Below are 16,899 nucleotides of genomic sequence, written 5' to 3'. Positions count from 1 at the left end.
ATCTGCTGTGCCAGTGCATTGAGCAAGTGAAAGACTGGATGTGCCGAAATTTCCTTCAGCTAAATGAGGATAAAACAGAGATAATTGTATTTGGTGCTAAAACGGAAAGGCTTAAAGTAACCCAACACCTTCACTCTCTGTCCCTGAAAACCTCAATCAAAGCCAGAAACCTAGGGGTTATCATGGATTCTGATTTACATTTCGAAAGTCACATCAAATCAGTTACAAAATCTGCATATTATCACCTTAAAAATGTAGCAAGACTTGAGGGCTCATGTCCACCGAAGACTTACAAAAACTTGTACATGCCTTTATCACTAGTAAGCTTGATTACTGCAATGGTCTCCTTACAGATCTCCCAAACAAACTCTAAGGAAGCTTCAGCTTGTTCAGAATGCTGCTGCTAGAGTTTTAACAAAGACCAAAAAATGAACATATTACACCAATTCTTAAATCGTTACATTGGCTTCCTGTAGGTCAGAGAATTGATTTTAAAATCATGTTGCTAACCTATAAATCCCTACATGGTTTAGGCCCAAAATATTTAACTGATATGCTTCCACTACATAAGCCTTCTAGAACACTAAGATCTTCTGAGACCAATCTGTTAATTATCCCCAGAGTAAACACGAAACATGGGAAAGCAGGATTTAGTTACTATGCAACAAATAGCTGGAATAAACTCCCTGAGGATTTAAGACTTGCCCCAACTCTGAGCACCTTCAAAACAAGATTGAAGACTTTTATGTTTGCTTTAGCTTTCTGCTAAATCTAAATACTTTACCTTTATTTTACTAAAATGCCTTTTTAACTTTCCCTTTATTTCTATTTTACCAGAAAAATACATGATCTGATACCAGAGAGAAAGGTTGCTGGGCTAGAGTCCTAGAAGCTGGGTTAGAGTCCTAGAATATTGTCCTTTAGGTCGGGTTGTAGTCCCGACTTGGGTTCCAGAGAGACTGTTGATCTGATCTTAAATAACTTTCAATTTAATTTTCTCACTTTCTTAAATACATTGCACTTTCAATTTTACTTACTAAAAAGCCTTTTTAACTTTCTATTTTACTATTTCTTTGCATATGTTTTCTTTTACTTATCTATTATTTTATTTTATTGTATAACAATGTTTATATGTGAAGCACTTTGAGTCTGCCTTGTGTATGAAAAGTGCTACATAAATAAAGTTGCCTTGCCTTGCCTTGCCTATAGAAATAAAAATGTGACTTTTGTGACACTTTGTGACACTTGACTACATCTCCCGCCGGTGCAGGGTTCTTCTTCGTGGCCAAAGGATTCGCGGCCTTGCATAGATAACTGGGGACTCAACGGGATCATTGTTAAGAACCGCAATCTTCTACCCCTTATAAACACAGCGTTCAAAACTGTACATGGAGCTCAGATTTTCCCTAAATTAGACCTAGAAGTGCTTACAAAGAGAATCAAATCAATCAAAACCAAATAAAATAAAATGTATTGTCATTTTGTTGATTACAAGTAACAACAAAACGAGAAGGTGTTTCTCAGGGATCATGATCAATTCAGTACATACATTGCCACACATTCATTTCACACATACATCCCAATGATGAATAAAATAGATGTAGCTGGATGGCTTAAATAGCTAAAAGACCATAACATAATACACATATATGCACTGAATAAATAAATACATTTAAAATGCTCTAATAAATAGATAAAGTGCAACAGATTAGAAATGATTTAAAATGTTATGTGCAAGTCCAGTGAGTCCAGTGAGGAGATCTAGACGCTGGTGTGTTGAGCACCCTGACAGCTTGAGGCAGGAAGCTGTTTAGCAGCCTGTTGGTGGAGCATCTTATGCTGCGATAGCGCTTCTTGGAGGGTAGGAGCTGAAAGAAGCTGTTCAGAGGGTGAGAGGGGTCTCCCACTATTTTCTCGGCCCTATTCCTGCAGCGGCTCAGGAATATGTCCTGGCCAGAGGGAAGTGAGGCTCCAATTACCTTTTCCGTTGATCTCACCACTCTCTGCAGGGCCTTTTTGTCCACCGCACTGCAGCTGGAGAACCATGTAGAGTTGGCGTACGTCAGCACACTCTCCAATGCCCCCCTGTAGAACGTGGTGAGGATGCTCAGAGGTAGTGAGGCCTGTTGGAGTTTCCTCAGGAAGTACAGTCTCTGTTGGGCTTGCTTCACTATGGGAGGGAGAGTGGAAGAGTATGAATATCTGGTGATGCCCTTTGATCTAGTTAATGCACCTGGGATATTCAAGGCGATGGTTAACGCTGTCCCGAGGGAACTCCTCAACCACTCTGCTCATGTATATTTTTAGACGACATCTGCTACTCTTATGGGCGCACAGCTCGAACCCCACCTGGAAGCATGGCTCTCTACCCGGGAGCTTTATCGGTCCTTTCAAAGTGATCCACTGGATCACCCCGTAACTTAACGTCTGCAGCTTGTAGACAGTACAAGCATGTTGGTATCCTCCCCGACACTGTACAATAATGAACAAATCCTGTCTATTTATTCCCTCTGCTCCCCTTACTTCCTGCTGAGTGTTCACAAATGTTTGTTGCATTGGATTTTGCCAGAACGTCTGTTACTTACTTCAGTTAAGAAGATATTTTGTTTTACAAACACATCGCTGGATTTAGATTCACACTTTACCCAGGCCGTAACAAATTTCTGCTTCCGAGCTTTGGTTCTTTGAAGCCTTTCTTGTCCTCTCTTTCATTTGCGCAAAAGACAAAGCAAATTCCATTGTGTTCTCACACTAAATCAACAAAAGTCTGTTGGCAGATCTACTCGTCTCCTATTGGGACAAGTAGAGACTAGAACGTTTGTGTGTGTGTTTTGTGTGTGTGGTGTGTGTGTGTGTGTGTGTGGTGTGTGTGTGTGTGTGTGTGTGTGTGTGTTGGTGTGGTGTGTGTGTGTGTGTGTGTGTGTGTGTGTGTGTGTGTGTGTGTGTGTGTGTGTGTGCGTGTGTGTGTCGCAGGGACGTCCCTAGGAATTCTGGGCCCCCTGACAGAATTCAGTTATGGAGCCCCCCCCTATATGTATAGCCTACCTACATGTTTTATGTTATATATTCATTCACATTTTATAATCATTAAATATTGGTTAATACTGGGTCAAAATTGGGTAGTCATTCTCATCCGAAGAAAATGAATAACAAATGAATAACAACATGATAAACCTACCTACTTACCTAGGCTACTTTGTACACTTGATAGTTATTTAGTATTTAGTTAAACATTTACCTGGCTTGTAGTTACTATAGACCGAAATAAGCTAATAGACTGTGACAGTGCTGCTTCTGCTTAGACTGTACTCCTTCTCCCCTTCTTCTATTTCAACCTCACTGGTTTCTTCTGTGGGTTCATCATGGCTTGAAGAGGGCCCTGACTCTAAGATACATCATATAATTCAGAATATGTCTCATAATTATTTGAACATATTAAACAATGTTGTCAACAGTCTATTTGATTGGATTGAGCTGGGCATGACTATTTGCTGCATTAGCCTACAATAAATAGCAGCTATTAAGCTAAGGGTAGACTACTTGTAATTCTAGCTAACTTAAAACTTAAAAGTCAGCTAAAATGTAAGTATCCTTGGTTTAATGTCTGCTAATATTGTAATGCAGCCAATCAAAATATTCAAAATCTGTTTACATTAATGTTATTATCATGCTGGCAAGCAGTATGGAATGCTAATCATTGCATTATCTCCATTTCTACCATGGTCTGGGTGAATACTCGATTCTGATTGTCTGGAGGGTGTAGGTTAAAAAGTGTTAATTTACACCTAGGAAAGACGTTGACCCTATGAAGACGCTATGGCCACGTTGCTTGGCAACGCCTGTAATTCAAATTCCAATTTACTCCGACCTTTGGGGCGTGGTAATGGGCGCAAGAATGCCCAATACGTTTTTTTTAGAATGAATGAATGAATGCAAGAGGATTCTGTTGCCATTAGAACACTAAACCTGTGCTTTACTAGACCACATATTTTAAAAGGCGTCAAAGCGGTCTTGTTTCATAAAAAACACTGCATATTTGTCTGATGTTTCTGGGAAAAACTTAACATTCCACCTCTGATATATTGTCCAATATATCATGCCCACCATGCCCCATCTCTTGGGGATGGACGTTAAGTCCAGAAGTGTGAAAGACTGTGTGTGTGTTTGGGTCTGGCTGTGTGTCAGGGCCTGTGTGTGTCTTCATTTCCCTAATAATTTGCCTGCAGGGAATGGGGGCTGGGCTGTTCCTGAAGCCCTTCCTTATGTTTTGGTTGCATACAAAAGGAGGGAGGTCCAACCGCTTGACACCAGTTCCCTTCTCCTCTCAGAGCAGACAGACCCTCACACAGCAGCCATGACTTCCTCCTTCTCTCGTTCCTATGGTGGATCCGGCGGCAGCCGCCTGGGCTCCATGCGGGCCGGAAGCGTGTACGGTGGCGCTGGAGGCAGCGGGGTCCGCATCTCCAGCACCAACGCCTCCAGGTCCTTCGGGGCCGCCGGGGCCGGCTCTGGCTTTGCATCTGGTGGATCAAGCTTCCAGCTGTCGGACGCCGTGGACATCAACGAATCTAAGAAGGCCACCATGCAGAACCTGAACGACCGCCTGGGCAGCTACCTGGAGAAGGTGCGCACCCTGGAGAGGGCCAACGCCGATCTGGAGGCGAAGATCCACCAGTTCTTGTTGAACAAGACCTTGGTGGAGACTCACGACTGCACCGCCCACAAGGCCACCATCAGGCTCCTTCAGGAGCAGGTGAGACCACTTCAAGCCTGACATCATGAGAACATACATTTATCATACAGTGTGAGTTTATTAACTCTGATGGGCAATCCAATGTCTGTGTATCAATGAATGGCGATGTCTTTGTGGAACAGTAGGACAATGAGTCCATGTTAACAAAGCATGTTTGATAGATTAACACAAACAAAGACCAGGTGAGACATTTGATATTGGGCCTGTTTGCTTAGAGGAACCAGGCCAAGCACAGCTCTGTGTTCTGTGTGTATAGCCACGCCCAAAAGTATGCCCTGAAAACTGAACTAGTTTGACAGAACAGAAAACAGTGCAAACTTGACCTAACTTTACATAAATGTTAAATAAATATTTGAGCGATTTAAAAATAGTTATTTATCAAATATTTAACGAATGAATGTTGTTTCTCATTTCAGATTATTGATGCAACCCGCTCAAGAGGAGCAGTCCTTCTGGCTATTGACAATGCTACGCTTGCCTCAGATGACTTCAGGGTTAAGTCAGTACACCAGAGAAGCAACACTGGATGTTTATTGAAATTATAATAATAATATAACATTGAAGTATATATTTAGTTTAATCCAATGTTTCACAGAAGTAGGCAAGGCAAGGCAACTTTATTTATATAGCACTTTTCATACACAAGGCAGACTCAAAGTGCTTCACATATAAACATTGTCATACAATAAAATAAAATAATAAAACATATGCAAAGAAATGGGTAAAATAGAAAGTTAAAAAGGCATTTTAGTATTAAAATAGAAAATAAAGGCGAAGTTAAAAAAGCTTATTAGAAAGTGCAATGTATTTAAGATTTAGCAGAAAGCTAAAGCTAACATAAAAGTCTTCAGTCTTGTTTTAAAGGTGCTCAGAGTTGGGGCAAGTCTTAAATCCTCTGGGAGTTTATTCCAGCTATTTGTTGCATAGTAACTAAATCCTGCTTTCCTATGTTTCGTGTTTACTCTGGGGATAATTAACAGATTGGTCTGAGAGGATCTTAGTGGTCTAGAAGGCTTATGTAGTGGAAGCATATCAGTTAAATATTTTGGGCCTAAACCATGTAGGGATTTATAGGTTAGCAACATGATTTTAAAATCAATTCTCTGACCTACAGGAAGCCAATGTAAAGATTTCGGAATTGGTGTAATATGTTCAATTTTTTTGGTCTTTGTTAGAACTCTAGCAGCAGCATTCTGAACAAGCTGAAGCTTCCTCAGGGTTTGTTTTGGGAGACCTGTAAGGAGACTTACTAGTGATAAAAGCATGTACAAGTTTTTGTAAGTCTTCGGTGGACATGAGCCCTCTAAGTCTTGCTACACTTGGTGTACTTGGTGATAATATGCCGATTTTGTAACTGATTTGATGTGACTGTCGAAATGTAAATCTGAATCCATGATAACCCCTAGATTTCCGGCTTTGATTGAGGTTTTCAGGGACAGCGAGTGAAGGTGTTGGGTTACTTTAAGCCTTTCCGTTTTAGAACCAAATACAATTACCTCTGTTTTGTCCTCATTTAGTTGAAGGAAATTTCGGCACATCCATTCTTTCACTTGCTCAATGCACTGGCACAGCAGATCTATGGGCCGATAGTCATTTGGTGATAGCGATACATAGATTTGCGTGTCATCAGCATAGCAATGATGCAATGATGGTCAATATCGTTATTTTGCATGATTTGCCCTAGTGGGAGCATGTAGATGTAAAATAAAGAGGGTCCTAAGATCGAACCTTGTGGGACTCCACATGTCACGTTGGTTGATTCTGATACAAAGTCGCCAATGGAAACAAAGTAGTTCCTATTTTGTAGGTAGGATCTGAACCAATTTAAGACTGTGCCTGAAAGCCCCACCCAGTTTTCTAACCTGTCCAGAAGTAATGTTAGTCTACAGTCTCGAATGCAGCACTGAGGTCAAGTAGCATTAGTATTGAGGTTTTGCCAGAGTCTGTGTTAAGACGGATGTCGTTTACAACTTCAATAAGGGCGGTCTCAGTGCTGTGCAGGGGTCGAAATCCTGATTGGAAGGAGTCAAAGCAACCAGTTGATGCCAGGAAGTGATTAAGTTGCTGGAGGACAACTTTCTCAATGATTTTACTTTTGAAGGGTAGATTTGATATTGGTCTGTAGTTGTTAATAATATAGGGATCTAGGCTCTAGGCTTTTTTAAAGAGTGGCTTTACTAAATGCCAGTTTTCAAAGCTTTTGGGAAAATGGCCGGAACTGGAGAGAGGTGCTTGAACTATCTGCAATATGTCTACTGCACCTATGCAGTTGAAACAGTCTTAAAGAGGTTGGTAGGTAAAGTAGCATGGCAACAGCAGGGGATGGCTTTAGTTGTGCTCACAGTTCTCCACAGATTTGAGAGTCTATAACATTAAAGCATGCCATCCTTGCCACGTTACAGAACCGCCACGTCATTGCTACAAAACGCTACTCAAACTGTTGTATTGTGGTTTTTATTGCAGTATGTATGACAATGAGTCTACAACATGCGCCCAAAGTGTGGAGGCCGGACATTTCCGGACTCAAGAGGCTCTATGACGAGCTGACCATGGGCAGACTCGACCTAGAGAGCAGGGTCTGCAGGGTCCTGCAGGGCAGGAGCTTATATTTCAAATCAAGAGCAAACCACGAAGAAGTAGGTAAGGGGGTTTCACATGCATTGCCAGAGCAGAAAATATAATATCAATATCTCTTTTGTGGTCAAATTACCAAAATAACATCATTGCAATCACTAGGACACAACGATTTCTTGTATCAGGACCAGCTAATATGGCTAGAAATTGGATGAGACTTTTGACCCAAGTTGCCCCTTTCTTTGTAAAGGAACTACTGCTGCTTGCGCGCTCCAGTATTGGAGGTCAGGTGAACGTGGAAGTGGACGCCGCACCACAGGAGGATATGTCTGTCACCCTGGCAACAATGAGGGAACACTATGAGGCCGTTGCCACCAAGAACCGCAAGGCACTGGAAGTCTGGTTCCAAGCCAAGGTAGACCTACCTTCCCTTGCCTAATACTGAATCCAATATGAAATGGATATGATTTTGTATTTATTCTTTGTGGTTTTCGTTTTCAGTCAGAGGAGCTGAACAAGGAAGTTTCTGTCAGCACTGAAAACACTCCAAAGCTCCCGTTCTGAGATCACCGAGGTCAAACGCACCCTACAGAGCCTGGAGATTGAGCTCCAGTCCCAATTAGCATGGTGGGTACACAAGTTCCATTTTTAATTTGAGTCAGTCTCAATTCTCCTGATTCCTCTGTGACTCATGAGGCCAGTGGAATTTGTCATCAATACACTTTCTCCTTGGTTGTGTTCTACAGAAAGCATCTCTGGAAGGCACCCCTGAGAGATACACAGGGCAGGTATGGCAACATGCGTGGCAGGATACCAGAGACAGGTGACGGCTCTGGAGGAACAGCTGGGAGACCTGAGGGCCGGCCTGGCTACGCAGGGACAACAGTACCAGATGCTGCTGGATATCAAGACCAGGCTGGAGCTGGAGATCGCTGAGTACAGGAGGCTGATGGACGGAGAGCTGTAAGGGACGTGTCTCCTTTTGTAGTTGGATAATTCCTACCACTACTTTTAGTATTATATGATTACCCTTGACTGGCAAAGTGGGATTGACTGTGTCCCCCGCATTTACATTATGTTTCATCTCTGTCTTTGAAGATTAAATAAAGTTGATGCTTTCCTGAATATACCTTTTACTTTATGCTCTTTGTTCCCCAGCCCTGCTCCAAACCTGATTACTAAGGAGAAGTAGATCTATCAAATATCCTCTCAGCACAAAAAGTAACATTCAATAAACTACGTACCGTTCACAGAATTTGGAAATAAAACTATTTCTGTGGAACCGACATTTGAGTCCTGACACGTTTTTTCCTATGTGTTCTTGGAATGATAATTCCTCTATTCTGAATGGCCATATTTTTACTTGTTGATGGATTTGAAACAAGGGAGCACAGGAAAATGCTATGGGTAAAACAATAATTTCAAGGGACTATGTGTTGGATTTCCACACACATAAATCGCTTTGAATGCCAATATTTGTAAGAATATGTTAAAATTAACCATTTTACAACAAAATGTGTACTCCCCGATTCTGTTGCATAAAACCGCCTGTTGTGTAATTTCAAATATGCTAAAATGGTTCCGGTTTGCTGGGGAAAAGGAAGGAGGTGACGTCTCAGTGTGGATAATGGCATAAGTATCTCTTCTTTTTTAAAGTTTGATATTTAATGTGCATTATACCTACTCAAGCCCCTCCAACGGTCTGTAGATACATAACCTTTATTGATGTTTAGAACTCATATTAGTTCATGATTGTTATTGCTTCAAACCAAGGTGTTCGCATTAAGGTTATCCTCCATGATTGGCGTATGAACCAGGGGTTTTGGCACAAGTGATGCAACGTCTGGATCTTTTCCGAATTTTGACCCTCGCATCTCGTTCAAATTAACAAATGAGTCGGAGCATTCATTTGTGCATAGAAATAATGCATGTAATATACGGCAGTTGAATGCACTTGCGCATATATAGGGTGATATACGGTAAGAAAGTGAAAACGTCGAGGGCTATGCTAGAATTTTTTTTAAATAGACAATTCGACAAACAGTACACATATTTAAACACCACATAAAAAAGGACCCTATTAAGTGATAATCAAAAAATAAATGTATGATGCATCCGCGGATACACTCGCACGAGAATGCTGTTACAAACCGGGAAGAGGCAGCTGAGGAAGGAGTGGATGTTGGACGAGTTGCAGGTGGAGGAGAGACAGTTGGAGGAGTGAAAAGTTGAGGAGTGACAGGTGGAGGAGTGATAGGTAGTGTGATGAGGTGAGGTCTTAAATGGATTAGTGAGAATGAATACGTGAAAGTTTGTGCCTTTTATCAAGCATTTTGTACATTACGTAAGAAGAGCTCAAAGTTAACAGTTCTGATCGCCTACCAAGTCCAATATTACTATGTTTGAAATATCCTATACAATTTGTATTGTATCATGAGAACCCTGACGCGTCCAAGGAGGGGACAGGGGGGAGTGGCAGGTGGAGCTGCAGGGTGTGAGGTGGGGATTTAAAATAGTTTCATCATTTGAATGGGTTAAACCCAGAAAGGAAACCAGGGAAGCATGGCGGTTGAGTTCCTGCATGTTCAATAACTGTTTCTCAGATCAACAAAGAAAAATAATACAATGCATGCACAAGGTTTCTCAAAAGCACCTCAAGACCCCTTCAACCATGAGACGGACCACTTAACTGGTCCGTACCAGAAGGACAACTTAACAGACAACACTACTGACCAATGAGCAACTGACCAGACCACAAGAACCATATGGAGCACCGGTTAATCTTTAGAAAAAGTTCAATTAAATTGCTACATATTTGCTAACAGACAGACAGACAGACAGACAGACAGACAGACAGACAGACAGACAGACAGACAGACAGACAGACAGACAGACAGACAGACAGACAGACAGACAGACAGACAGACAGACAGACAGACAGACAGATATAAAGATAGATAGATGGATATATAAACACATGGACGGACAGATATAAGATATAACAGGCATAATCAATAAAAGAGTATATTTAATAGACAAGGGATTATGATCTCTGACATTTCTTCTGCTAACAGCGTTGCCAACAAGGCCAGAGATGGAGGAGGTCGCTAAGGACCACAAATACCACTCCACAGACCATTCGCTAACTGGAAAAGATATAGGCTTAGCATAGATAGAAAACATAGGCTTGGGCGCCCCTTAGTGGTAGTAACCAGGGGTCGGTCTGAGCGACCATGGCCCGTGGACAGACCACTGAATTGGCAACAACCCCTGCTCCTGACCATGTCCCCGGCAGATATAAACCGTGAAACACAAGGAACTCATACCAGATCTAAACAAACAAGACAATGGTACACTTCCAAATCCCTTTTGGGAGAGCATTTGGTCCAGGAAAGCGGTAATTTTTTATCCATTTCTCAATTTCAAAGCAACCCAATATTTGTAAAGAAATACAAATTAATCTAGTTCCAAATGTTCCTAGTAGCCTACATTGTTTTCAATTAATTTTTTCCAGTATCCTCTGATACAACGCCAAGGATTGTTTAATAAAGAAAAGGAGGGATAAAGAGGTATTACAATTATGTTGGTTACTCAGATACTATGATGACATATGGGCCTAGATGTTCAAGAAGAATGGAATGAAGTCCAACTGGCCTACCGCTCCAAGCGATGCACTGTAGGCCTAAGCAGAAGCAATGGGCGGGTCGGGGGGCACCCTCAGGGATGCATACGTAGCACATAGCATTCCTGATGAACACTGAAGGAAACTGAACGGTTTATTCTTGAATGAAAACATGAATGCAGTCTGCCATTAAGGGAGTTGAAGTAAAAGAATAAACCAATTTAAACCAACCAATACCAACTACATCCCGTACCTGGTCCGTACCTGGACATCTTATGTTGTAAGATGTCAGCCATGTTATTAACACCAAAACTATTTGTTTTAGAAAGATAGATAGATAATACATAGATAGAAAACAACTTTATTAATCCCTTGGAGGGGATATTCCTTAGTTACAACAGCCCAGCAGTAGTGGAAAATCCAGGATAAAATACAATACAATAAAAATACAAGGTACTAATGATAAACAAAAATAGAAGCTAAAGTAAATGCTAAAGTAAAGGCAAACAGAACAAACAGGGTATTCAAAACAGACGGTGTAAACAATATAAATTATAACGTGTAAAGTGTAAATTAGAATGTGGCGAAGTACCAGTACTTCACAGTTTATTAAAGTGTATAAATGCAAATTCAAACAAGAGAAGGTGCCCAGTGATCATGTATATATCTACGTAAATATATATATATATATATATATATATATATATATATATATATATATATATATGTAGATGTATATACATATATATATACTAGTGATGGGTCATTTGTGACCGAATCAGTTCGAATGAACAAATCTTTATCAAGAGCGAACCGACCTGATTATTCTCTCTCGTTCATCTCGTTTGTCTCGTTCGTTCTCCGAGTCGACTCCTCCCAGACCCACTAGTCGCTGAGTAGCTGACTCGCTGTTCATTCACTGACTTTGAGTGGTGCAGAGGCTTAGTGAGCAAGTGTACAATAAAACTATTAAATATCAGTGAAATGGTAAATGCATGCTGTCTTTGTATTCTCTGTTTCATGCCAGATTACTCAAATATTTGAATGTCTCGTCAATCTGTGTCGTTCTCACGCATGCGAGCCGGGACCCCGAACTTGGTGGGCCTTGATCGATTGTTGAAACTCCATAATTTCTAAATCAAGTCTATTAGCTTGCTGATATGTTAAACATCCAATAATTAACATTTATAACATAAACCATCGTCATTATTTTACTGTAAAAGGCACGCTAGTAATCTGATGTAATTAAGCAGAATGTTGAAGGTGTGCTTGGATGGCCTCAAGCTGTAAGGGACTAAAAGGGCACAGCCCCTTAGAGTGACCAGACTAGTTAAAACAATGCTGCCAGGTGTGTGGGGGGGGGGGGGGGGGGGGGGGGGGGGGGGGTGGTTTCAGAGGCACTTTCCCTGGCCAGGGCACATTCCTTGCCCTGGGCAGCATTTTAGGTCAAACAACTATGTGAAAATCACAAACCTATCGGCCCTTCAGAAGGCCCATATAAGAGGCTGCCTCTTCAGCAGCTCATTCAAGCCCCTGACCAGCAGAGCAACAACAACAACCACAGCAGCCGCTCAGAAACAACCACTGACTCAATGGCCTCCTTCTCTAGCCGCAGCGGTTACTCTTCTGGCTCAGCCATCAGGAGCTCCAGGATGATGTCCTCCTCGTCTGACATGTCTGGTGCCCAGGCCTCCGGGGCCGGTGGCGGCAGTGTGTATGGCGGCGCAGGGGGCTTCGGTGTCCGCATCAGTCAGGGCTCAGGGTTCAACCAGGCCGTCTCCATGAACCAGTCCATCAGCGAGAAGGCCACCATGCAGAACCTGAACAACCGTCTGGCCAGCTACCTGGAGAAGGTGAGCATCCTCGAGAAGGCCAACCGCGAGCTGGAGCTGAACATCATGAGGTTCATGGAGACCAAGATGTTGCCAGAGGCCCACGACTTGGTTGGCTTCCAGGCAACAATCAAAGACATTCAGTACCAGGTAAGCGTTGATACGTTTTTTTGCTTTACTGACTTGAACATGGGAGTTACCATCTAAATAAGGTGTATATTTTGTTGAACATTGAATAATAAGACTCTACTTTCCATTCTATTCAACCCTTCTTTCAGATTAACTTGGCCGCCCGTGGAAACTCTAGTATCTTCCTATCTATTGACAATGCCAAACTTGCAGCAGATGACTTCAAAATGAAGTGAGTTCACCTTGTGTTTATTCCATGACTTCTTACATGATGCAACATAAAGTCCTAAAACACATGCTGGGGCTGATGACCTAACTGACATTCAAACACAGATACAGTATATCATTGACTATATGTGTCTTGCATTGATCATCAGCAAAAGTGTGTACATCCGCATTAAGCAGCTTTAATTTCATTGTCCAGGTATGAGAATGAGCTGGCTATGCATCAGATGGTGGAGGCAGACATTACTAATCTCAAAGGGGTTATGGTTGAGCTGACCAGAGACAGGAGCAGCCTGCAGGAGGACATTGAGGGGCTTACACTTGAGCTCTTCAAGATGAAGCAGACACACGAGGAGGTAAGGCAAAACAACACCGAAAGAGACACCCTAACATGATTGTGGAGCGGGCCATATTGTCAGTTAACAGTGAAATCAAGCTTTTGGTTCTTGTTTTTGTTGATGTGTGTGTGATTGTGTGTGTTTGTGCTTTTCCAGGAGCTACTGGTTATTCGATCCCAGTTGGGAGGTCAGGTGAACGTGGAGGTGGATGCTGCACCACAGGCGGACCTGTCCGTCGCCATGGCCGAGATTAGGAGTCACTACGAGGGAGTGACAGAGAAGAACCACAAGGCGCTGGAGGCCTGGTTCTTCACCAAGGTGGGCTGGCTGCACCATGTCATGCTTGAAACCCGGTGGTTGCACATGTTGCCCGTGCACAATCACTTGTTAAAGGATTTTCTTTGATTCAGTATGTCTTGACTTTTGATTCCTTGGGGTATTATTTATTTTTCTTTCAAATATGCTTAGTTTTTACAAAAGGAGGCTCCTCTTTCCGATTATATCTTTAATTCTCGATACACTGTTTCTAATGATCTTCTTTATCTCCAGACCAACGAACTCAACAGCCAAGTTTCTGCCAGCACCTTGACGGTCGAGTCTTCCAAGAGCGAGCTCACCGAGATCCGACGCTCCATGCAGAGTCTGGAGATTGAGCTCCAATCCCAAAGCAGCATGGTAAGATCCCGAGACATCATGCATCACTAGTATTCAGAGCAGAGTGAGATGGTATAGAACGGTCTAGTGTACAATGGGATAGAATAGAATCAATGTCAAAAGAGGGAAGAATATTCTGAACTATAAATGGTCAGGTCTTTTGACTCCAAGTCTGCAGGCTACCTATAGTGATCCCTGAGAGCAAGATTTCTTACAGACTACCTGCTCCTTAATGACATGTATGGCACGTAAAGGTATTTCTTTGGTTGATGCGACAAGGAACATTGGATCAAAACATCATGCATTCTTATGTCTTTTCTCCCATTCCTCCAAAAGATTGCGTCCCTGCGAAGCAACCTGGGAGATACACAGGGCAGGTATGGCAACATGCTAGCAGGCTATCAGAGACAGGTGACGGCTCTGGAGGAACAGCTGGGTGACCTGAGGGCCGGCCTGGCTAACCAGAGAGAACAGTACCAGATGCTGCTGGACATCAAGACCAGGCTGGAGCTGGAGATCGCTGAGTACAGGAGGCTGATGGACGGAGAGCTGTCTGAATCTACTTCTACTACTACAACTAAAACTTACACTACTACTGTTGTCGTAAAATAAATCGTACACTTACTTGTGCCTTAATGATGTTCCGTTAAATCTGAAAAATAAAACTTTTCTGAAGAACTGACATGAACTGCCTTTGTATATGTTATCTTGTGTGTTCTTGCAATGATATTTCGACTTTGCCAAGTGCCAAACAAATCACTGGCTGATTGATTTGTTATGAGGGGGCACATGAAACTGCATAAATAAAAGCACTGGAGAAAAGTAACAGACAAGAATTGCTCATTTAAAAATTGTAGAGGAAATGTTGGGATTTAAAGACTTTGTGTAAAACAAACAAGAGGATGGCCGATAATAAAAACAAATAGGAGCCAAGAAATAAATGGTGAACCAAAGCATAGACGATCCAAGAGAGAGGAGTCATTGATGGAGTGACGGGAGGGCTTGGAGTAGTAATGGGAGGGATTCTGGGCTCACTGTGCTGTACCGACAAATTACAACCCTCAATGAAAACGTACCTGACTGGAATAAACGAGAAATAGCAGTTGTTGAACTGAACGTCATAAATGAACCCGGCCAGGGAAAACTTGGGAAACAATTTGGTAACAAATGGTCATCGGCTGTGCTGTCTGCATTCTCCGATCTACATTTTCCAATGATAAAGATTTAGATATTGCGTTTTCCATAACTTTTAGAAGCATAACATAAAACATGAAATCTCTCTCGCCACTCTTTCACATGCTCCAAACTGTCTTCTGCGCATATAGAACAATTCTTTCTCATAATTTTGACAAAACATTCCGTCCTCCCTTTACTACAAAATCACACTTACATGGGTAACGTGTTAAAGCAACATTTAGATAGTGCCCTGATGTACCTTTTGAGGCTATGTGTATATAGATTGACTTCAACAAAATTCGAAGAGACAAGATGGCATATGTGTGAAATTAAAAACAAACTAGCAGTTTGTGGTCTACTGTCAGAACAAGTGGAAGTGTGCATACTTAATTCACTGCAAAATGCAACATCTACTACATTTGGTAGAACTTTCTCTTTCTTTTACTGAATGTTGTGAAGTTGTCAGCAACTTCTTAAGTAAATTAGCCCTTTGTTGGTTGCTGACATAAAAATGTAATATAGCCTACATATATTTTGACTAAACATTGGTTTTTCAGATATATAAGACTTTTATTCTATAAAAATGTTATTAATTGTGAAATAGTATAAAACGGTTACATTACAAATAATAACAGTTTTTTCAAAATCTGACCAAATATATATGTATATCTAGGATAGCTGTATTTTTTACCCATGTTACACATTCCAAGCTACACAACATTTGTTGGCGACAATTTGGGTAGTTCCAGGACTCAAGAAGAATCGAATGAACCTTGCACTGTAGGCCTACTCAGAAGTAGGTGGGCATACAGGGTTGCATACGTAACACATTTCCTGATGAACACTGCTTAAAGAAACTGAAAGGTGTGTGTGGGGGGTGGTGGTCAAACGACAGCAACCCTTGAAGGACCTGCTCGACACCGTTAGCCAAGTATTACAGAACCGACAACTATTCCCTGTGTACAACCCTTACCGACCCTCCCTTAAGTGGGCCCATAAAATAGCTTTCCTCTTCACCAATCACTCAAGCAACTGGCCATCAGAGCAACAACAACAGCAACAACAACAACAACAACAACAACAACAACAACAACAACAACAACAACAACAACAACAAGTGAGACCATTTAGAATCAATAGCTGCAAGTTTGGTTCGTACAGAACCGTAATCCTTTCACTTGAGAAAATCAATTCTACTCTGTTTTACCTCAAAATCCCAAGGATCAGAACGGGCTCTCCGTCTGAACAACCACAACGTCCTGAGGTGCCTATTATGTAAGTACAAGAGTATACTACCTCCCAATGGCCCTCATTTATCAAACGAGCGTACGACAGAAAACATGCGGAAAATGGACGTACGCTCATTTCAACGTTGAGCTTGGCATTTATCAATTTGAACGTGAGCGCAGGCTGCGATGAAATCTCAAGTCAGGTCTGAGCTCGTGTACACAAGTTTTTTTGGCGCATCATACGGGTATTTCACTGATGAATAGTGCAGCACAAGTAGCCTATGTTGCACATCTGTATTAATTACTAAATAAATTGGAATTAGCCCAGCCGTTCAAACAATTAAAGTCAGGCCTAATTAAAAACAGT

General features: G+C 41.8%; 1 protein-coding gene and 1 pseudogene across 1 annotated transcript; both read left to right on the top strand.

The window, feature by feature from the left end:
- Positions 1 to 4,321: 4,321 nt before the first annotated feature.
- LOC130375402 (keratin, type I cytoskeletal 13-like) lies at positions 4,322 to 8,572 on the top strand (annotated as a pseudogene).
- A 3,963-nt stretch (positions 8,573 to 12,535) lies between these two features.
- Positions 12,536 to 14,754, top strand: LOC130375407 (keratin, type I cytoskeletal 13-like). The gene is made up of 6 exons (XM_056582323.1): positions 12,536 to 12,931; positions 13,060 to 13,142; positions 13,335 to 13,491; positions 13,630 to 13,791; positions 14,023 to 14,148; positions 14,464 to 14,754. The coding sequence occupies exons 1-6, from the start codon at positions 12,542 to 12,544 to the stop codon at positions 14,737 to 14,739; spliced, it is 1,194 nt and encodes a 397-aa protein (XP_056438298.1). The 5' UTR covers positions 12,536 to 12,541; the 3' UTR covers positions 14,740 to 14,754.
- The last annotated feature ends 2,145 nt before the right edge of the window (positions 14,755 to 16,899 follow it).

The sequence above is a fragment of the Gadus chalcogrammus genome, chromosome 2 (assembly GCF_026213295.1).
Source record: "Gadus chalcogrammus isolate NIFS_2021 chromosome 2, NIFS_Gcha_1.0, whole genome shotgun sequence".
Lineage (NCBI taxonomy): Eukaryota > Metazoa > Chordata > Actinopteri > Gadiformes > Gadidae > Gadus > Gadus chalcogrammus.
This window is presented reverse-complemented; position numbering and strand designations above follow the sequence as displayed.

Bases quoted from the DNA above. Each gene is read 5' to 3' on its own strand.
- LOC130375407 (XM_056582323.1), top strand. From the start codon at position 12,542: ATGGCCTCCTTCTCTAGCCGCAGCGGTTACTCTTCTGGCTCAGCCATC. The intron at 13,143-13,334 runs GTGAGTTCACCT...TTCATTGTCCAG, and splicing joins GCAGATGACTTCAAAATGAA to GTATGAGAATGAGCTGGCTA. The intron at 13,792-14,022 runs GTGGGCTGGCTG...CTTTATCTCCAG, and splicing joins AGGCCTGGTTCTTCACCAAG to ACCAACGAACTCAACAGCCA.